The sequence below is a fragment of the Lonchura striata genome, chromosome 5 (genome assembly GCF_046129695.1).
Source record: "Lonchura striata isolate bLonStr1 chromosome 5, bLonStr1.mat, whole genome shotgun sequence".
Classification (NCBI taxonomy): domain Eukaryota; kingdom Metazoa; phylum Chordata; class Aves; order Passeriformes; family Estrildidae; genus Lonchura; species Lonchura striata.
Window position 1 is genome coordinate 7,613,941 of NC_134607.1, and position 23,455 is coordinate 7,637,395.

The window sequence follows — 23,455 nt, forward strand, 5'->3', positions numbered from 1 at the left end:
TCTAACCTCCTCAAGCTGTGATCTGCTGCTTTAGATTCCTGGCCCAGTTCAAACACAGGGAAAGGATCAAAACTGGGTCTCTCACTTCCCCAGAACAAACTCAAAACCACCTGGCTGAAGGCATTGTGAGGTAGCTTTCCTTAAATCCCTCCCAATGTAGCTGCTCCAATTGGTATTTAATATTTGACACAGAGAGAATACATGACTTATGTTGTTTCCCACATTTTTCTGTGAGTGTAGGGAAAACAGGGTGTTCTGTGTTCTTCAGTGCTGGGTTTATCTGCCACCTGAAGTGGGTGATAACTCCTTCCTCTTTCCTCAAAACAAGAATCTTTGGCAGCTGAGGTACTTTGATAAACTTTATTTGAATTAGCAGATACTTTGGGGATGACTGAAAACAGGCTTTTCAGGAAATAAATGTTTCCCACTGAAAAATATCAGCTAAGCTGTAGTAACTGAACAGGCTTCACTCATGTTTTGGGCATATTTTTTCTGCTTATAAAGTTCATCTCCCCTTTGGTAGCATAGCACTGCTACTGTGTAAAAGTCCAAGTTGCTTTTAGGGGGTCAAATATTTCAAAAACCTCCAACTGGAGCACTGGGATACTCTTGCATTATCAGGAAACAGTCTTTACTTATAATAGCTTTATATGATTTCTGGCAAATTTTGCCATGAATTATGAAACAATATAAAAGATGAAATACAAAGAAAAAAAGATGACAGGCTGTGGTTCAGCACCAGCCTCTGCCTAGCCATCCATTGGGTCATGGCGTAATGGAAGAAAAAAAAAAAAAGTAGCTTTATAATGCAAGAAGAAAAGCTTCAATACAAAATCCCCAAAACTTAAAGGAAGCATCATTATGTGCCAGGAATTTTTACTTACAAGGTATCTCTCGGTATCCACACTCCAAGGCATGAAAGTAGTTCATAAATTCCCTCACTGGTATTTTAAAGGTTTCAAACAGCCCCATGTCATCAAAAAGCCTGTATGATACCTGAAAGAAAAAAACAACAAAAAAACTCATGCTGCTAAGTAGATGAGAAACACTCTACAAATTAGATATAAAACTCCTTAGGTTTAATTACCCTGTGAAAATCTGATTTCCTGTAGTATTTTCCCAAATCCTTGACTCAAATCAATTCCCAGAAAAGGAAGAAAAAGCAAAGGACTGACAGAAGGGGGAACCATGTGGCTCCTATGCATTGTGTCCTTGCTTTCTCTCCAATTTTGGAAGTGAAATGATAAAAATGACTCCAACAGGATATCAGGGGCAGCAAATAGCTTAGGAGGCAGATCTGCTCTAAGCATTCCTGCACCAAAGGTGACTGTAAGCGTCCAGGAGAGGATGTATGTCAAAGAGAATGCCATGGATGAGTGAGGAGGGTGCTCAGAAATGAAGGCAGCAGCTGACACAAAATGGGCACTTCTGAAGACAAGTTTGAACTTGACATACAAAATAATGGGACAGAGTAAAATCACTGCCTGATCTTTTCACATCTGTCGCAAATTGGACCCCAAAGCCTTGCAGAATTTTTATTTATTTACTGCTGTTAGCTAAATTCTGTCCTTTTGATGCCATCTGCCTGGTAATGACCTGCTTAGAGCTAAGCAACTTGAAGAACATTTGGACTGATGTGTGCTCCAGGGCAAGAAATGGTCACAAATTACACTTTGTGTTTTACATCTGAGTATAAATCAAACATCTATCCATACCTGCTTGTGTCTGTATATTTTGTATGTAAATTGGGACCTATGAGCTGCACCTAAAGTTGAATGAACATCAACAGCAAATGTCCTGCCATTCTGGATTTTTAGGGCAAGAATAAAAAAAGAAAGGAAATGAATTTTCAGCCTTAATGATCTTCCTCCTGCCTCCCCTCATGGTCATTCCCTACCAGGAAACACCTGCCTGTGAACTAACAAAGCAGTGATGGTGCAGAGGCAGGTGGAGTGTGGGGTCTGACCCCATCCAGAATGACCCTCTAGTGACCAAAATCTGACAGGGGGATTCTGCTGGGGGTGCCAGCTCTCACTTCTCTTCCTACCATACCTGAACTACTGTGCTCTGGAAGACAAGAGCTTAGAATAAAAGGTAGAGCCTGTAAAAGACACTCTGAAAACCCCAGGGGATCCCCCTGTGTTTAGGCAGAGTGAATAGAGTGACCTTATGCATAATTAGGATTAGAATCTGCATATAACCCTGTTTATCTCTCTAGAATCATGGCTTAACTGTATCAGCTGGGATCCAATATTTTACCAACAGACAGGTGAGTCTTAAATCCTAGTGTTAGGTCAGTGGAATGTAAGCCACTTATTTCCAGCAAAGCATCTCTGTATAAAAAGAGGAATCATAATGAAATAATGTTCAGCAGGACCAAATCTTACTTGTCTACACTAGCATAACTGGACAGGTATCTTAAATAAAGCATCTCATAAAAGCATGTTTTTTCTCCCCTTGGATTTTGGGGGCTGGGAAATTCCATAGTTGAAAAGAAGCAAAGTTGACTGTGATGTGTAGGAATTACAGCTTTTCCCTTTGACTTGAAGTAAAATGGCATTATTCTTTGGGGTCACTAGATAACAAACAGCCAAGCAATTAACTTGGCCTTTTTAATAATTCTTTAAAAAAAAAAATTCTTTCTTTCTCTCTTTTCCCCTCTCTTTCTCTCTCTCTTTTCTTTCTCTCTTTTTTTCTCTCTTTTTTCCTTCTCTTGCTCTCTTTCTCTCTTTTCTTCCTCTCTCTTTTTTCTTTCTTTCTTTCTCCTTCCTTTGTTTCTTTTCTTCCTTCCTCCCTCCACTTTCTCTCTCTCTCAGCAAAGAGGGAGGAAGCAGGTGTAAAATTATGCTAGAAGGAGGAAGAAAGAGCATTGATATCTTCCCAAAAGTCAACTAGTCAAATTCTTTAATTAAAAAAGAACAAACTACAAAACCCAGAAACAGTAACTGTGCAGCTTTTTTAACTCCTTGCTCTTGATTAAACACTTTAATGGCTCCTGTCTATCAAAATATTTTCTTCCCAGCCCACATGCTGTTTCAGGAGCTCCCTGGGAGTTGGAATCCTATGGGCTGAGCACTTGTGCTGAGATGTGTCCCCTCCTGCCAGGGGCTTGGCAGAGGGTTTCACCACACTGCCTCTGTCCTCCAGCCTCCCTGTCCTGCCTCAGAGCACAGCTAATGCTTGAATGAATATTTTTTAACTCAGAGACTTTAGTGGCGCTGCCTGACCAAGGACAAGTACTTCTGCACCTGGGTTGTTACTCACACCCAGCCCCTCACCTGCAGGCACACAGCAATGGATCTCCTTGGAGGACACATGTGAAATTTGGATTTGTAGCTCCCTTCTCACTGGCTGCAGGCAGCCCTCTCACAGCCCTTGCTTCCTTCAGACCTGTGTTCCCTGGAATTTGCTGCTACCCAGTCTCTGCCTCTGACAAACTCCTCTCAAGGCTACTGGGATGATCCCAGGAATATCCCATCTCCCATGTGTGATGATGAGAGGGCCAAATAATCCTCCTGTCATCCTGCAGGGACATCTCAGAGTCCTGCAGTGATGCCACCCTGTCTCTGACACTGCCAGCAGAGGAGCACCCCCACTTCTCTCTCTGGGCCCAGCAAGAAAAGCCAAACCACAGGTTTTAGTTTTACAGGAGCTGTATGAAAAGTGTTAAGTGTGACTGAAGATATTGTTGAATTTTATGGCCTCGTATGAAGCAACAGCTCAGGTCTGAGAGCTTGGCTCTTGGTTTGTGAAAAGAGACTGAATTCATGCTCTTCTCTGAACCCTGTCATGCACATTTGTCACTGCCACATTGACTGGGCTTGCCACTCCAGTTTGCACAGATGCTTTCATGGCTCCTGACTGGTTTGGGGTCTTTTTATATGTCTAAATCAATTTAACATTCCACAAAGAAGGAACAGATATCTCAAGCAGCTTCAAAGATGCTAAGCCAGCATTTGCCTTCTAAACTGAGTGCTTCCCTGAAGGCATGTGTCAACTTTGCTTTGTTCCAGCTCATAAATTTAACCTAGCATGGCAAACATAGTTAATTCAGATTTTTAATTGACTCTTTTTTTTTTTTAATGGGTTAGTCCATTTAATAGCAAAATACAGAGAATACATCATTAGAGCTTTTGTTTACTTTTGTTAATAATATACTAGGATTTAAAAATCAAACCAGAAAAAAATAGTGCTTTTGGCTGGAGAAAAAAATTATATACTTTAGTTTCCTGATTTCTGAAAATAATTTCATTAGCAACATCTGAGTAGGTGGGAGTAACAAGGATCTCTATTTTGTGAACAAGGCTGAACCTGCTGTTAGGGAGAGGGAGTTATTATAAACAGCTGTTACAGAAAATGAATTTTTGTCACAAATATTAAAGCTTCTCTATTTTATTTCTCAGGACTCATTCTGTGGAACTGTGAACATGTTGGAAACCTGTGCAAAAATCAGATTTTGGGAAGTAGAGTGAGGGGATTTAGTGCAATTTGAGGGAAGCACAGAGGACTTGTGTCCAGAGGTATAGGACCCCATGCAGCTTGGTGAAATGCTTAAAGCCTACAGAGGGACCCATGTAAAACCAGAACAACTTCTGGATCATCCAAACTGCTCTTTATGCCATTAAAAGAAAGTTCTGGTCTTCCTTATGTTTCATTCATCATTCTATTATCATTCTATGCTGTTAGAAAAATGAACAGTATTATCTAGAAGAGCATCTCAATCCCACACTCACTATCTAGTGCAATAGTGCCTCAATGAGCACCACTGAATTTATCCAATAAATATATCCATTATCCACAGTTTGCCTATTTCTCTGAAATGAACCTGGAGACTTGGCAGGCTGGTCAAACTCAGACGTTGCTTGCCAAGCTGCAGAACACTAAAAAACAGACCACAGAATAAATGTGAATTCATGCCATGATTTTCCTTGTTGACCACCAGATAATTGAATCTAGCTGAATAATAGGTAACCACCAAGGGACTGTGATTTGATCCAGCATTCTCTGAAGCTTGTTACACTGAAATCTGCATGACACACTAACCTCTGTGTTTTTTTTGGGGGGGTGATAATTGTACCACATTGTACCAATTAACTTTATCTCCTCTTTCCAGCACTCATCACTACATAATGCCTTGTAAAGTGATCCTTGTTCAGTCTGATTCTCTCAGGCTTTCCCCCCATTTCATCCCTAAATAATAATAAAAATAATTACTTGCTTTTCCTGTTTAATAATCTTCAATGCTTTTATAAGAAAAGAAATTACAAATTTGTCAGTGTGCCAGGAAAAGGGGCATAACAGAGTAGAAGGTTCAGCCAAGAAAGTGATTACGGAAGGTGACACTAATCATGCTGGCTAGACACAGGCTGTGTCAGTAACTGAATTACACCCACAGGAAGGAATAAAAACCTGAGAGCTGAAAGAAAGACTAGTGAGCTCTCCCAACTCATATCAAATCTTCCCTACATAATATTATATGAATTTTCTCTCTAAGTTCTGATTCTTTAAAAATTGGGGAATATAGCAAGGATTCTTTCTACCCCCATTTCCTCAAACCTTGCTTTCTTGCCCAGCCTGAAATCTGAAATCCTTTATTTCTGGGATCTTATACTGATCTTCAGTATAAAAGAGGACCAAAACTCTGTATATCTTGCATCCACTGAATATAATTACTGCTTAGCCCTCCCATGCTAAACCCCATGAGAAATCCTTTCCCAAAGAACTCAGTAAGGGCTTGAAGCATCTCAGGAGAATATTCAGAAAAGCAGAGAGCAGAAGGCTCTCTTCTTTTTTCTTTGACATTTTTAAAATTAAAAATAAAGGCATTCAAAAGTAAGGAATAAAATGAGGCAGAGTTCATACTGTCAGTTTTGAATTAGGTATCAGGGATCACAGTTCATTGGATCATCAGCTTGTAAGGACAATGCCTTTTAACATGTCTGTGTCTAAATCTGTCAACATTCTACCCAGACACTGCAGACAAGGTGCACCTCTCACCTGACTGAGAATCCGACCACATTTCTTCCCAATTTTTTCCACCAAATCAAAGATTGGGAAGTTCCAGCTATTTAGCTGCTCCATCAGGGGATCCAAGTTGTCCATAACCAGAGGCTCAGGAGCCAGTACAGGCTTGTCCTGTGCCAGAAATCAGAATAAAAGAGAATTGTTAGTTCAGTGAAGCATCTCAAGCAAAAATTGATGCTCTTAAAAGCTAAAGTCACATTAGCATCATGTGTAAGTCAGTGGTACTTCACTCAGCTCAGTGCAGATGTCCTCATTTCTTGCAGCCCTGCAGCTACTCACTCTCCTTTGTAATGTGTTTCACTTGAATGGATAGGAAATTCTGTTTATGAAACAGCAGTGTCTGCACTGAGACTCACTCATTCATTCACTCATGGGAATCATTCATTCATTTCCAAGGGAGGCTGCCTTCATTGTGAAATTCACTGTGGTACAGACAGAAAAGCTCTCAGTTTCTGCTGCTGCATCAGGACCCATTCACTGGACTCTAACATGGCTAACAGGGCTCAGTCCAAGTGAAGATTTGTAGTCCTTAAACTGAAACCTATCTGTTTCTCAAGGTCTGCAAATAAAAGATGGGTTGTGCAACCATTTCACATTTCTCCCAGTATACTCCCTGGAATTTTATTTCACTTAGAAACTGGAGATGAGTAAATGCCAGAATGTTTCAAGCAAAATGCCTTCTCTCAGCATGTCCAACTCCAGCAGATTACAATCAATTTTTAAAGAGCTCCTGCCAACTGCAGATTATTAATTCAGTTGTTCAACAGACTGTGGAAAACTTAACTAAACAAAGCTTTCCCTCTGCATCTCAACCAAGCTCACAGCTGAATGCTGTGAGACAATCATCATTTGCTCATCACACTGAAACATTTTTTGTTTAAGACAACAAAACCTTGCAGCACTCCTAGACCACACTTTTTCTGCAGGGATCTGGGTTTTTTGTTTTGATTTGTGTATTTTTTCCCTCTCAGTGTCAGCATACACTCATTCTTTAGTGCTGGGGGAACTTAGAGGAGCTACCTCAGGCGGTGTCAAGGGATGCAGGATGATGGTCTCAGGTGTGTAGGACCTACAGCCAGATCCCTTCCGTGGCTGCTCCTTGGAGCAATCCGTGTCGTCATCGTTCTGCACGATGTCACTGCTGTCGCTGTTGTTGGTCTCGTAGTCAGAAGTGGCTTGAGCAGGATCATCTACAAACACAAATCACAAAGCCTGTGGTGTGAACAGCAAGGGTTTCATGGAAGTCATCCTGTGACCTGAATAACAGCAACAGGAGCTCTGACTCATAATACATATGTGCTGCTTGGCTGGCTCCGAAGTCGGACAATCTGTCCAAGGGCATTGAAGATATACCCTGCAGAGTGTAAAAAATGGCAGCAGGGAATGAAGAGAGAAACAGTTTTGAAAACCATTATTTAAGTAAATTGAGGGGAACAGTATATCCTTTATAATTTAACTCCATAAGCATTTTGTACATGCTGTACATACAAAAAGGGAAAGAGCATTTGGACATGAAATTGTCAAAGACAATTTGTATGGACTCACCTGTGTGTGTTCTCCTTTTATGACAGAAAAGCTCATCCGCCCTTTTAGTGAATGATTACTGAATTTGAGGGAAAGAGGTGTTTCTGACAAAGAATTACCTGTTCTGTTCAGGGTGTGTGTAGTAGCATCATTTCTATTTAGTGTCCCATTGCCAGCTTCTATTTGGTTGTAGGGTCTGCCACAGCTGAAATACATCAAGAAACACACACAATATGAAGAACCATGTGCCTTAGACAGTCTTGTGTAAAAGGATTTCCTACTGGCAGTGTGAGATTATGTCATACAGTAGAAGTCACAGTCTAGGGTATATTCTCCAGACAAAATCACAGGAGAGTGCTAAAGTTTTATTGCAACTCGGGACAAAAATACTTGGATTAACTGCCCACCACCATAAAATTTGTGTTTTCAACAGTAAACCTGAACCATGTGATTTTTTTAAATTATTTTTTTTATTATTCCCTAAGCATACACACACAAAATAAATCCCATAGTTCTATACTACAGATGCCCTATAAAGATGAATTAAAATTATGAAACTGCTGGAGTCCCATACAATCTTACAGAATTCAGTTTGAGCACAGTAATGATCTGGCTTCACTCTTCTTGCCTAAAATTTGAATATGTTCCTCTAAAGGAGGAATATTATATTTTATCATTACTTCAGTGACTGTATACCAAGTACATAAGAATCAAGAGGGCAAATTTTGCTTCATAATTTCCAGAACAGAAACATATTCTGGGAGGGATCACAATATTATGACCTTTTAAAATGGCTGGCACTTCCATTAAAAAGCTTTATTCCTTGTGTTTTTGTTCCCTTTAAACCTTTACAACATGACATTTCAACATTTTCTCTGGCTTGAGTCAGCATTTTGTGGCATATCCTATATATAACAATCTTCACAAAGCAAGTATTACAGAGTTATTTGGATTGGTCAAACTTTGTACTTGAACCTTTGAATCATTTTAAGTTCAACATATAAAAATGGCTTAATTCCTGTGCCAGCTAGCTTTTGACTGGGTCATCCAAACATATCCTGGAGTCTGGTATGCCCTGCAAACATCATGAGTTCCTGAAAGATTTTCAAACAAAAATGAAATAATCTGTGTTCAGTAATACCTGTAATGCATAGCCAAGCAAATAAATCTTCTATCAGTCAGGTTGATAAACAAGATGAAAAAGGTATTAATTTCATTACTATCTACAACAACCTCACACTGATTCTTTTTCGACATTTTCAATCAATTCTTAAATGTTCATTTTAATTGAAGGCTTCCAGAAATGAATGCCACTTGTGAAATAACAGTATTTTGTTGAAGTGGTAAAAAAGGCACAACCTAATAAGACTGCAGCACCTTAATGCTATATTCCTGTTGTGTAATATAGTTTTACTTTCAAATTAATCTCTCCAAATCCCAATTCTGCTATTCCTTTGGAAAACTCTTAAAAGCACTTAAGTTTCTATTTAGTCATCTAAATCCAACTCAAAAGCCTGTTTGGATCCTACTCTGAACTCCAGTGAGGATGACTCCCTGGAGCAAACTTGCAATCTCTATTTTGACTTGTCTCACAGCCACTTCCTAGCCTTGCACACAGCACACTGAGACACATCCAAAGTCATGGGATTGAAGGCAACAACTAAAAATTCTTTCCAAAGATAGTCAAACTTGATAGTGTTCTCTGCTGGCTGGTCACTTGTGCTGTGGCCAAAATTAACATCTGGTGTGTAAAGCAACCTTGAAGTTGCACTGGAATAGGCTTGGGAATACCAGTTTCCCACTGTTCTGAACTGGACACATACTGCAAACTCCAGTAATTGGATTTAGCAACTGAATCCTTTCTGAGAAGACAAGAAGAACAACTTTCTTTCCAAAATTCTACTTTTGCAAAGCAGGTCTGGTCTGTGTTACCTAATAAAGGGGTACTTTAAAGTAAGAAAGGTAAACTGTGTTACTGGAGCTCTGAGCAGTAGAAAGAACTCATCTGCAGTTGATTTCTGGAAAAAAAAAATCCCCACAGAATCTAATCTGACTCTGCCTAGGGAAGACAGGACCCACTCCTCCTGAGTGAAGGCTCAAAATCACAGAGTCTTCAGGGCCTAGCTGTCAGATTTTTCTGTGCCACATCAGGTGCCTTCTGTGCAAGCCTTGGCTTGTGACCTAAAGGTGACTGCTCATGTCAAGGGCATGGCTCCAGAAACACAAGCTGTAAGCATGAAATCCAGCTTTGGGATCTGCAGGTTATTGATAAGGAATTTATTTATGAATCAGGCTGTCCACCTGACAGGCGTAAAAGTAATAAACATAGCAATAAACATAGCCAACAGTCTCCAAATTTAAAAGTGTTTTGTAGCATTGATCTACCCATTTGCTGAAGTACTATAAACCTGAAATAGCAATAGAAATTGCTAAATCACAAAAACTTGTATGCAGGCCAACAGAAAATGTTCATGAGAACAGTGTGAAATGATTGCAAGGCATGTCAATTTACCATCTTACCTGCTGCAGATGACGGAGGGGCTGATGATAGGGTCTGACAGGCTAGGTGCACTCTGAGTAGAAGTTAAGACTTTGTGTGGCTTTAGGCCCTGCTTTGTGTCAGTGTCTGTAGGCTCTGGAAATGACACAGAAGATGTTTTTCCAGTAGGACTTGTGGCAGGCGTCCCCTGAATCGGTGAATGGCACGGGGAGGTGAGAGGTGAAATATTTGGTGGGATACCTGGCCAAGGACAAGAGGAGTCTTGTCAATTAACAGAAGTGGCAGATGGCTGTATTAGCTCACTGTGCAGAAATACTCTTCTTGAGATGCACCAGCCTAGTCTCCAAAACCAAAATAGATAAAAGAATACCCTTCTCCACTCTGAACCAAGCCTAGGGCTGCCACAGAGTGAGGAACTTCCACTGCTATCAGCCACTTTTACCTGCTGAAGATCTGGCTCAAAATGCAAAGCATATTTTCCCTGGTGAGCAGGATGCACTAAGTGGACAGGCATGAAATGAAAGAGGAGCTTGTGGCATGACTTTTGGTATCAACATATGCTAGTGACAGAGACACACAGCCCCAAACAGGCAGTTCTCAGAACCATCTGCAGTTTCTCTCTCACCATCTCTAAAGCAGGTCAAGGGAGGCTTACACACATTCCCAGAAAATTTGGATTTCTACATGTTTGAAGACTAGCAATAAAGCAAAAAGAGCAATTTTTAGTAGCCATACATTATACAAAATACTGCACTTCTGGGACCATTTCTCATAGATTTTGGCCTTGGTCTTCAGCTTGAGTTTATTTCTCAATATCTGTTGCTCACTGAGGGAGAGACTTGCAATCATTTCTGCAGCACATGGTAGTGTACACCAGAGCTAGAGCACAGAAATTGCCAATATCCACATGTGCAACACTAGCAAGATGTAGTTCTCTCTGTCCCTTATTCCACCTGAGCATCATTGCCAAGGTGAAATGCACTCAGCGTTTAAAGAAAGTGCTGCCTTCTCTTGCAATCCACTTTACAATTCCTAGTCTCAGACAAAATGAGACTCAGAGTAAGTCCAGAGGACCAAACTTAATCTATCTTGAAAGGAAATGCATGCAAATTGAGTTACCTCCTGTTCTGAAGTTTGTAGGAACTCAGCCCCAGTTAATTTACCACATTCACCTTCAAAGCCAAAGGACAGCAAGGCCATAGGAACTTGAAGGAGTTTTATGTTTGAATTTTGCCCCCTATCTAAATGCATTCTAGACACAAAAAATATCTTAAAATAAGGCAATAGGTTGATCTAACTTTATGAAATATTAACCTTGCAGGATATACATATACAGTTCCAATGTTTTTTTCCCTGATAGAAACTTACTGTGATAAGAGGTTAAAATATAATTTACTGATGAAAATCCAAGAGTTTAAAAAAAAAAAATCTGATAGTTACTGTGCTGTAATTTGGAGATATCCAGCATCTCTGTTTTGATTAAGGGTATTTCTTCAGCAAATGTGGTATGTATCTAGTGTCTTAATTCAATGATTGCAAGTAGGATATAATGCCAGCCTTGACATCAGAACACTACAGCCTTCAGAGCAATTAAAATGTTATCAGATTGCCATGACACAGGGAAATGGCTTTAAAATACAGGAAGCCTCTGTTTCACATTTATGAATTCACTGAGCTATCAGCTTTCCATCCAACAAAAATGTGTCTTTAAAAACATTTCACAGTCTGTTAGTTGCACAGGGGATAGAGCTGGATTATTATCTATCTTTGAGATATATGTTACCAAGTCATGTTCATAACTCTTAGAGGATGCAATACATATGGTCTTCTTTTAACAATTTGAAACAAGTCTTGAGAATTTAAACAGCACTTTTCCCAATAATGTCTCTAATCACAGCAAGCTTTCTACTGCTAGTAGGGATCCAGTCTCTTGAAATATTTTTTGTTGTGTGTGTTTTTGTTTTTAGAAAGTAATTTACCAGGGAAGGTAACCACAAATAAAATTACCAGAAAAAAAGCAAAGCTTTTTTCAATAATCCAACATTCAATCATTTACTGGCAAAAGTGAGAAAAAAGTGTGTTTTGCTACAGCAAGAATTTTTTCACAATCAAGACAAAAGAACAAAAATACAAAGAGAATTTTTAAGTACATCCATGCACTCAGGTCCTCCAGAACTTCTGCAAATGTGCAGTGTTGAAGATATAAAACAGTGACTTCAATGTGATGCAAAATTACATATGAAAACACTTGAGTTTTTTTTCAAAATAGGTAGAACTAGCAGCATTTTAAAATGTGAATGTTTTCATGCATAATTAAAGACACATTTTATAAATTAATATATTTATATATTTATCTAAATCAACTTATAAAATTAATAATAATTGTATATTACCAATGGAGCTTGGTAATATACAGTTTCTGCTTCCAGCTCAAAATGGATTCTTGTAGGTTGTGCTTAAGGAAATCTCACTCAAGGAATATGCACAGACAACTAATGCCACAAATGTATGCAAAGTATCCTGCTATAGCCAAGGGAATAAAAAAAGATATAAAAGATATAAATCACAAATTAGTATTTCACTTGCTGCATCATATCATGGCTAACTTATATAAATCAAAAGAGTCAAAACATTTACAAAGGGCATGACTACAATCTATGGTATGTTAAGCAGCTGTGTCAGGGTTTATTTTTTGTTTGGTTGTTTTTTGTGGGTTTTTTTTGTTTTTGTTTTTGGTTTTTTTTGCTTAAATAGAAGAAATAACCATATTATACTGATGGAAGAATAATAAAAGCAGCAGGTTGGACAGAGAACAAAACCTAGTAATGAGAATGCTAGTCAAAGCTAGTCAAAAGATGTACCAGCTAGTCACGGGGAGCAGTTAAGTGTTGCAGTAAGGTAGAGAAATCATAAAGAAAGTCTTCACAAAATCAAACCTGCTCTCCTGGAATCAGTGGCTGGTCTTTCAGGCTAGCACTTTGCAAGATGCCATGTGAAAGCAGTCCTGGTGTGAGCAGTTCCTTAGCATAACAATCTATTCCTGGGTGGAAAAACAACTGGCACCTGTACAAACTGTTTTTAAACCATCAGGTAGAAAAATGAAAACTATCTCTCACAAACAACTCTCCCTGCATGTACACCAATCAATACAGAATAACAACTTGGAATAACCAATAAATTAATTGGCAAGAAAGCCACTGACCAATTGGGAGTCCCACACGAGGTCTGCAAAACTGTATAGAAGGGAGTTATGTGAATAAAGAATGGGCTTTTTCCACCATGTAGAAAACAGAGTTTGTGTGATTTATCGCCCCAGGCTGACAGAGCTCGGGGTGCCCACTCACCTTGCCGGCTCTGCCGTTTGGCATTCAGGTGGTTGGTAGAGGACACGGCGTAGGAGGTGGAGAAGGACCTGCTCTTGGTGATTGTCATCAGAATGGAGCTGTTCCAAGAGTCAGAGCTGCCAAACCAGAGCACAAACAAGCAACATTCAACAGGAGAAAAAGCCTCAGTGGCAGATCTTGCGAAGTTTGGAGCTGCAGCAAGAAGTAGGTGATAATGAGATAGCTCAAAATCTGAGGGAAACAGCATCTCTGGGTTGGCTAAAGTGGTGCTTGTGAGGCACTCAGTACCACCTTCAGCAAAAATATTTACAATGCAGACAGTCCAAAGCTGGACTTCCCTCAGTGCTGAGACCTATTTGCCTTATTTATACAAAGATACCTTCATTATATTGTTCTGACAGCACAAAGAGACTCAAAAGTTGACTTAAGTTAAAAGTTGATGTTATCTTTTAGCAGCTCCTTAAAAGAGCCAGAAGTGACAAAAGTTCTCAGCAGAACTGGAAACCCAGAGTCCTCTGCTGCTAGTGCCACAGCAGGTACTGGAGGAACTCCTCAGGAGGCTGGGGAGGACTGGAAGCATCCTGCATGGCTGTGGTTAGTGGTGTGCCCCTTCATACCCTAACCAGTGAAATGCCTGCTCCATCCCCAAAAAAATGTCCCTCTCAGACCCTGAAGATATCAGTACAAGAGAATTGTGCTGGAGGAATCCGGGTGCACGTGTTCTTGTGTGTGGGGAACAGATGTCAGTCCCCTGCAGCAGCATGGGTTTATGATTTTAGCCAGAATAGGCCAAAATGTTCTGCACAGCCAGAAAACTGTATTTATAATCACTTTCCTGAATGACACCCATCAAATGTCAGCTTCTTGCAGGGATTCAGTACTGGCTCTTATCAAGACCTGTGAGCTCTCTGGATGGGTCTGCCACGCAGCTCAGGCTACACATTTCTCCTCACAGCCTCATATCCAGGTGATGAGGATACACTCAATGCTGAAGACAGACTTTTAAAGTAGCATAGCTCCAGCTGAGCTTAAAAAAAATAAACTTAAAGGAAAAAAATAAAAAGCATTCTTAAAGAAAAAAGCATGTGACGCTGTGTTACCTGTGCAAGCATCTTGTTTTGGAATAGTAAGTACTACCTACAAAAATTGCTGGTTGTCTTCATGGGCCCAAATTCTTAAAATCTGTGATGAAGTGAGGCAAAGAAAGAATACAGGTTTGCTTTTTTTTTTTTTAATTAATGGTTTTGCTTTGTTTTTTAATTGTCATGAGGAATATAACACGCTGGCCCACTGTGGAGCAAAATAACCTCAATGAACCAAACCAAATATCTCTGACCCACATTCTTTCAGTTCCTACAGGAGAATCACTTAATATAAAAGTGGGTGAGGGAAAGAATGTGCAAGTTCTATTATTTTTCCAGTATAATGTTTACCCAAGTTCAGTGACATGGGGTTGGAAGAGCACAGAATTACTAATCTCAAACTGACAGTTACAGGGGATTTTTGCAAATATGTGATTACAGAAATCCAGAAGTCATGTCCCACATTGTGAGGAATAAGTTGCATGTTTTGCAACTACAGAATCTGCCACAGGGCAATTCCTGTGTCAGCCTCTCTCCTACTGTTCAATTTATAAAATGTTTCTTTCTATGTGACCAGTGGAGTGAATTTGGTACAGGGGAAGTGGCAGATAACCAAGATATGTTTTTTTCTCTTCAGCTCAAAATTCCTCTCCTTGAAAGCAGATCTCTCTTGGTCTGCCAAAACTTTAAAAGCTAGACTTATAGGATTCATTTTCCCCCTTTCTGGAATACACATTGCTTCTCCTACTGTGAAAGAAGTAGTGCAAACAGTAGGCTGGGAGGCTTGACAGAGCTATAATTACACAACTGGCTATGACATTAAACATAGGAAGAATTGATAGCCTGCTTAGCTGGCTCCTCATGCAGAATTATATAACAACCACAGCAAAGGACCAACAATAATATTTAATTGCTCTCCCTCTGATTCCCATCTTGGACACTTACACACTACGTGAGAGTGGGATCAACAGCATAAATCAAATGCACCCCAGGAACCACAGGTCTGTGAGTGAAAATCTCTGCATTTGGTTACAGCTTCCTTATATTTACTTTTACTGAGGCAGATGGGACTTCTCACAAAGGGAACGTTGGCAAACCATGTTTTTTTCTTGCATGAGACTTTCAGGGTCCTCTGCAGGCTGCCTTGAGCACCTCCACACCCCGTATGACAGCCCCATCCACGGGATAGATTTAGGTACCTGAGGAAAGGTTAGCCTTGGAAAAAAGCTGCTCTTTGGGGCTGCATTCCCCCAATCTATCCAATAGCCAACATTGGTGATGTTGGGCCTTCCAAGTTCCTTTTTCCCCACTACCAGCACCAAATTTTGAATTTTATGAAAGCACATGACTCTTCTGATGTCACAGCTCTGAATTCTCTTCTTGAATGCAGTGCTTTCATTCTGATCCTCCTTTCCCCAGTGTCTCCACACTCTTTCTTCATCCACCAGCTCCAAGATGATGGCCCTTGCTGAGGTAGGGAGGGGACCTGAACTTTATTCTCCCAAGGTTGTAAGACAACTTGCAGCTCTCCACCTTCCTTTGAAGGCTCTGACTAGAACAGAGAAGTATCCATGGAGCCAGAAAGGAGGAAATCCTGTTGTAATGACATGATGTGGAGCTATTACAACTTTTATTACAACCTCTGAAAATCCCCCAAACAAGTTCCCTGCTGGCTATAGGCAGCTGAGCAGACACAACTCTTTATCTCCATTTCATGGGAGGACCATGTGCTTCATGACTCCAGCTCAGGGATCAGACCCTGAGAAGAATGGGAGATGGAGAAGTGCTTTAGGAACTGGTTTAATGACAGAACCACATAATTAGGTGTGTTCTTAAAAATGGCTGGGTTAATTGCTGCAGTTTTTCTTGGCTGGGCAATAACCACATGGGCAATCTCTGCATGCTAAGAAAACTTTAACCAAGTATCTTGCCTTTCTTCTGATTTTATTTGGCAGTTCTACAATTCATTAGGATAAATAGATTTTTTAAAGTTTCTTTTTCTACCCAATAATATGAATAATTTTGGCATAATCTGACAAGAAAGGGAAACGCTGCTTCTTTGGCAAATCAATTTAGAAAAAAATTAAGACGTAATTCTAACACTGTTCACAGCCAGCATTTTTGAATGCATTTTGAACACAGAACCAAAGAAATATGCTTGAAGAGAAACATAAAAGTGAGAGGAGGTCATTTGTAACCTGGATGAAGAAGACTCGTGAGGTTTGATGCTGGCACTGCGGTCCCTTCTCACTGGAGCTGGCTCCAGAGTGGGCAATCCTGTGGCTGACGTGGTTGTGGTCCAGGTTGAGGATACTCGTCTCAGCAGTCCTGGAGGCAAACTTCTCCGTAAGCGCTGTGGAGAAACCAGTTCCTTACAGTTTGTACAGGCTTACAGAACCTCTACACATGCACAAAATAAACCATTTCCATTTGCTTCATTCTGTCTGACAATACCTTTAAATCTGGGTTCTCCCAGGGATTATTCATTTCAAACACAGCCAATGCTTTAAATGCTTGGAGGGTCTGGACCATCCTCCCTATCTCAAGTTTAAAAGAAGGTGTGTTTATATAAATAAATAAATAAATAAATAAATAAATATACAGCCCAATAGCCAGAGATGTGCAACACCTGATGTGGCCAAGGGTACTTCAACAAGTTAGCAAGGCCATAAAGGTGACTGAAGCATCTGTCATAAAAGGAAAGGTTGAGGGAGCTGAAATTGCTCAGTCTGAACAAGAGAAGTCTCAGGGTAGATCCTACACAAAAGATCACGAAAGTACACAAAAAGCTAAAGGGAAGATGTAAAGAAGGAAGCTCTTTCTAAGGGTACCCAGTGACAAGACAGGAGGCAGCAGAGCAAGAACTGAAGTACAAGGAAATTAATTAAAATGTAGGAAAATATTTTTTCTTTTTTTTACTATGAGGAGGATTGAACAGAGAAAAGGTGCCTGAAGAAGCTGTGAAGTCTACATTCATGGAGATACTCAAAACCCAACTGGACATCCTCCCGAGCAATCTGGTCTGGGCTGAGCCTAGAGAAACTTTCTCCTCAATGAGCTCAGGGATAGGATTGGATTAGACAATCTCCAGATGCACTTTCAACATCAACTACTCCAATTTAAACTGTTATGAATCCTCAGAATCAAGAGATTCAAGGCAAGAAAGGCTGTAAGAAAAATAAGGCAGGGGAGCTCCAACTTTTTTCCCTGCCATATCTAACTCAATCCCCAAAGATTAAACACTGAAATAAAACCTTCATGCTCTGGGATATGATGTCTCAAAAAGCTTAGAGGAAGCATCACTGTTTACAGCAGATTTTTCTTGATCACCCTGTGTTTTTCTTTCACCTGACTCTTCCATTTCTCCAATTAACAGGATTCACACGTTTTTTTCAAAATTTTGAAGGCAAAGATAATAAAGGATCTTTTTTGGAGCCAGACTTGCTGTTGCAGATCCTATAATTTTGTAAGCCGTTTCTCTTGTAAAGTTCTCGTGAAGTGTTTATAGTTAGGAACTAAAATAAATATATCTGCAATGGAGAGCTTGGACTCTGCCAGAGGGTTTTGAAATATGAGATGGAAGACATCTGTGGTCCTGAAGCTCAGAGTTGCAGATAAATATGTTAACACATTATCTCCTTACACAAAATGCTCAGTGTCAGATGCTTAAGGTGAAGGTCCTAGATCTGCTTTTAGACACTTTAAGTAAAGACATGCAAACTATTTATTTTATGAACCATAATACATTTAGGTCAATGAATTCTTCAATCAAATTATTTCTCTGTAGCATTAGCTCATTTCTTCATCCTTCATTTCTCTCCTTCTCAAAGCATATTATGCAACAGCAAACTAGTATCTGTTCCCTGTGTGTGCTCATGTGATAGCACTGCTCTTCCACTTAACTCTTCCCCTCAGAGCCTAGGGTACAGCCATTATAGATATGGTCACAAAAATAAACTGGAAAATGTGCTTAAAAACCTGTGAACATTCATTTCGTACATACAGCTGCTAAACAGACAAATAGGGTGGCAATTATCATCACACTAAACTATAATAAAAGAATCATGAGCGTAATTCAGATACCTGGAAATGCTGGAATAAACGACTGGCAGTGCCATTTAAACTGTAAAAACATAAAAGCACTTGCTTGTATAATGTACTCTGCCTATATTTAATTTTACAAGGGAGGCTGCAGTACAAAAGCATTTTGATTTAGTTTCAGAAATGAAATGTAAGCCATGCAGGACAGCTAATTAGCAACAAACCTACAATTCACTCTGCTTCAAACCTGATGTGCTCTTTCTAGCTGTTCACTTGCAAAGTGTGGGTGGTTAACACTGGTTATTTCCTACCTGATCCCTGAGCATTCATAAAGCCATTTTTCAAGGCAGTATTATATATATCTATTTATGGTTCTGCCTTTTTCTTCTCAAGACAACTTCCATGAGCTCACAGTATTTGTCATCCTAATGATTGTGATATTTTTGTTAGTTAGTTTGTGGGGTATACAACAGTTTAGACTTGATCCAAAGCACTTGAAGGTCATCAATAGAGACTTTTTCATTGAGTACTGTAAGTTTCACCCTTCTGATTAAGGGAAGGAAGAGATGGCAATTCACACAAAAAGCCCAGTGATGTCTGATAGCCCAATGAGATCCCTTTAGGGAGAGGCAGGCTCCAGCGCTCACCTTGGGAATTGCAAGTTTTTCTCCTTTCTCTGGACACTCCTCCGAGTCGGAGCAGGTGTAGTTCTCGCTGAAGGACATCAAGGGATTCACCCTTGGCTTGTGGATGGCCTGGAAGGTCAGCTGTGTGTTGAGCAGGTTGCTCACTGTTCTCAGTGACGTGCAGACGTTGGGGGGCAGTGAAGGATCGGCCAGGAGGTCTGTGATGAGCCCGTGTGCTTCTCCCATGACAGCGATGTCCACCGTGATGCTGGTGCCAGAAGACTACGGAGGAGAGAAATGATACAGGTGAAACAACAGAAGTGAACAACCTGCTGGGCACTGCCTCAAGCTGTGGTGAACTCTCTTCACAGCTTCTGCTAAAGCAGCTGCAGGTGGAAAAATAACAACACAAAATAATTATTTAAATACAGAGAACAATGCTGAATAGATCAATCATCGGTCTGCAAAGCCTTTGGAATTCCATCATATCTGATTTCACAGCTTTCACCATCTGCAGCTGACTCAACCCCTCTGAATAAATTGTTCAGGCTCCCAGTGGAGACATGGTCAATAGCCAGGGCCTATTTGCACAAACAATTTTTTGAAGACATGGCTTGGGATGGGAGGAGACTCTCCTCAGAGATGCCCAAGCACTAACTACAGAACAACTAATCCAGAACAACTAATGTTCAGTGCTTAGGCCTAGATGAATGAAATTAATCCCAAGCATATACTGAGATTTGTAAAATATCTCTGTGCAAATAAATTATTGTATTCTGGTATAATAGCAACAACATTCTTCTCCAAGCAATTGTATTTTGGGCAGCTATACCAAAACTGAAATGGAGTAAAAAGCGGATTTTTTTAAACCTTAAAGTTTTCAAGTCTGTGAATTGACAGCTAAACAGTAAAATTTCAAAGATCTGAGGATCTTGAAGCTCTAATAAAGAATAGTGTGACTTGGATGCACACAGAAGTAAAACACCAAAAAAGGTAGAAGGCATATGGAGTTCCAATGCAGAAGTGACATTTCAGCCTCATTAACTGGTGCACTGAAATCCATAATAAATTCTGCATGGAACTGCTGTTTCAAGGCACTCCAAGAGTGACCATTTTCCCTTTGTTGTGTCTCTGACACGTAAGCTCAGTCCTGCTGTTACTGTTTGGGGCTTAGCAGGTGTACATGCAGTTTCCTAGAGAGACCATTGCAGCAGATTTTGTACTAATTTGCTTTCATGTAGTTCTTAGAAAAAGCTAAAATACATAGTTTGTTAAATGGGGAAGTTATGTCTGTGAAAAGAATGTACAAGTTACTTGGAGTGACAAGCAAAGAACATGGAGAATTGGTCAGACTGAGAAGGAGAGTGATTAAAGCCCCAGCCAGGAATGACTCATCAGTGACAGCATTCATGGACCTCAAAACACAAAGAACAGAATAACACAACGTGATACTGCTTCGTTCTCAGAAAAAGCTTTACATGCAATAAAAAGGCATTTCTGAGGAAAGTGATGTATTAGTCAAGTATAGCTAAACCTCTTCCTTCTGTCTTCCCAGTTGCATAATGTGGACATCAGGCCCTTGGCAAAGAGATGTTTCACTCCCCTGATCCCTTCTTCGTGTCCTGCTTCTTGCTAAGACTGAAGTAAGCTGCAGGACCAGAAGATAGGTATCCTCACTCACCAGCCTCTCACAAGCCTCTTCCCACATTTCTTTGCCATGCTATGAAATACCATAAACCAGAAACTGCTTAATCCACTGGAGTGCTATTTCATCCTGCTGAAAAAAATTAATGCCTGAATGGCTCTTTCATTGCTTAATATTTCCGGAGTGCATGCAGAAGATTCTGGCAGATGCTAAAGAAAATTCTTAAATTAAAGGACAAGGCTTGGGATGGGAGTAATTAATTATCTATCTTAACCTCAGCCATGGCAAACGGACCAAAGGGGAGTGAGGCAGAATACATGACTCAAAATGAGATAGAAGCCTCATACTTTCAGCAAAACTGTGTCATCTACATCTTGAAATTCTATTAAGCCTGGAGCCTGGAGTAGTTGAGCACCAATCAGAGGCAGAGATTAATACTTCTATAAAGTAAACAAGTCTGACTCAGTGGGCTGTAAGCAGAGGTTCTGTACAGCAGTACTGATCTTTTTCAAAGCAGCCAGCATTGTTCTCCATGATTAGCACCAAGTGGGGAGAGGGAGTGCCCTTCTCCATGGTGCATTTCTGCCACAGGGCCCCCAGCTCCCTGTGTTGTCATCTGTGCTGGTGACCCCTGCCTTGACTCTGAGACCCAGCAGATTTGTCCCAATCAAATGCCAGGCTGTGATGAGTTATGTGAGTCAAGAAGTAGGAATGGTTCATCTATCTCAGGGTCATCTATCTCAGCTAGGCTGACTAGGCAAAATTATAGCTATTTAAATTATTTTTTTTCTAAAAATTATTACAAATTTAATGCATGGGAACATTTAAAAATATTTGACTTTTCAGAGTCTCTACTAAAAAACAGTAGAGAACTGCATATGTTTTGCAGACCATTATTCAAAAAGTAGATGATAAAGTGTTTCCCTAAAGGGCAAGGAGACCTGGAATTTATTGTAAATCACTGTGATGATGTGAAAGCAAGAGAGTAAACTGCTGAAAATTTGAGATTAATGTAATCACATATATGCATATGTATTGTATATATGCACACAGACACACATGCATACAGATATATATTCAGGGAGTCTTCTCTTAGGGTAAAAATGCAGACAAAATCCACGCTCAGCCTCTATAAGTTGTTTTCTAATGTGCATAGCCTCTGCATGAACTGATTTGGATTCTTTCCAAACCACTTTACTCATTGAAGCTCCAAGGCCGGATATTCGGGAATACTGGCATGAACAACGTTTGCAAAAACTAACAATTAATTTGATAAAACTAAACAAAATGAGGAGCTAAGATAAGGTGAACTTAATTTCACAATGGTCAGTGTTCATTTGCTCATCTATGCCAATAATTGTGAATGCAGTTCCCTCCCATGAATTTTGGATAAGACTGGCTTGCTGTTCATTTTGTGACTTCATCCCCGCCCCGATTTCAGCAATGTCATGCAGTGACTAAAACTGAAATGCTCTGGGGCATGAGAATGAGAAAGCAAACAGGCTGGGAACAAAAGCAAAACTAAACAGGCTCATTTTTAACTAAGATAAGAAGAAAAAATAATTCCTTATGATGCTGAAAAACAGCTGGTTTAGGCCACAGTGCCATCTGGAATTCCTAAGTGAGCCCAAATGCACTTGCTGCATGTGTTGAGGCTTCCTTTTATGTACAGAAAAACCAACCAACCAAACAAAAAAAGCCCGAAAACACACTGCTGCATGTGCAGGACCAAACCACAAAAGCAGCATGTCCCAGCATCACACTGATGATTTTTGTCAGGGCAGGAAACAATTGCAAGGAACACTCTTATATTCATATATTAAAACAGTATTCTGGAAAATTTTAATAATAATTTAGAATTTTTAGTTTTGAATAATTTGTTTGGAGTCTGCAACATGACTAGAAAAGTTCTCAAAACTTGCATAACCTTCACTGGGCTTTTCTATTACAATCCACAAAATCCCCTTTGTTTTCTTCTGTTAAATTATATTATGCACGAAACTCTTAAGACTAGCTTTTTTACTCAGTAGGAGGAAAAAGCAGATAAAACTGTGCAGGAAAAATGAATTTAGGAAAATAGGAATAACAAATTCCTTGAGCCATAAGACCCAATAAATAAATTTAGGGATGAACTATTTGTGTTGGCTCACCTGGGGAGCAGATTTGACATCCATACACTTAACAGATGCCTTACCACAAAGCAAAGCCTTACCCCTCCCCATTCATGTTTTGCATATGATTCTCATCCAGCTTAACTAAAAAGTCACCCTACAAAGAGGGTGATTATCATGACAACACAAAACCAGTCAAAACTTACACAAAGCTAAAAAAAACCCAAACCAATTATCAAATACAAACCACGATTCATTTCACACAGCCTTGTGTTAGGGAGAAATAAAATCTTCATTTGCTGTGGCTTGTACAAGGAAAAGAAATGAAGGCAGAGATGTTGGCCTTTCACCATGTTACAGTCAAGAACACTGTAAGCAAAAGAAAGGGGGAGCTGAGGAGAAAAAAAAAGCAAAGGAAAGTGGCATCCAGCATATCTTCAATCTTCACACAATTACGAGTAACTATAAATCACAATTTGATATGGTTTCCAAGTCACATCATAAACGTTCAGGCCAAGCTGTCTGGAAACAAAATTAAAAGCAAATATAATTCTCCAT

The 23,455-nt window shown here is 39.9% G+C and overlaps 1 protein-coding gene across 2 annotated transcripts in view; it reads right to left on the minus strand.

Annotated features, from left to right (window-relative positions):
• PDE3A (phosphodiesterase 3A) overlaps positions 1-23,455 on the minus strand; it is a 235,047-nt gene that overhangs the window by 21,265 nt on the left and 190,327 nt on the right. For both annotated transcript variants that reach the window (XM_077783258.1, XM_021535129.3), the window contains 8 exons: positions 19,163-19,423; positions 16,673-16,827; positions 13,393-13,508; positions 10,069-10,288; positions 7,668-7,753; positions 7,045-7,214; positions 5,998-6,135; positions 885-996 (listed from right to left, as the gene is read on the minus strand). In XM_077783258.1, the coding sequence (XP_077639384.1) occupies positions 885-996; positions 5,998-6,135; positions 7,045-7,214; positions 7,668-7,753; positions 10,069-10,288; positions 13,393-13,508; positions 16,673-16,827; positions 19,163-19,423 (1,258 nt within the window). The remainder of the gene's footprint in view (positions 1-884; positions 997-5,997; positions 6,136-7,044; positions 7,215-7,667; positions 7,754-10,068; positions 10,289-13,392; positions 13,509-16,672; positions 16,828-19,162; positions 19,424-23,455) is intronic.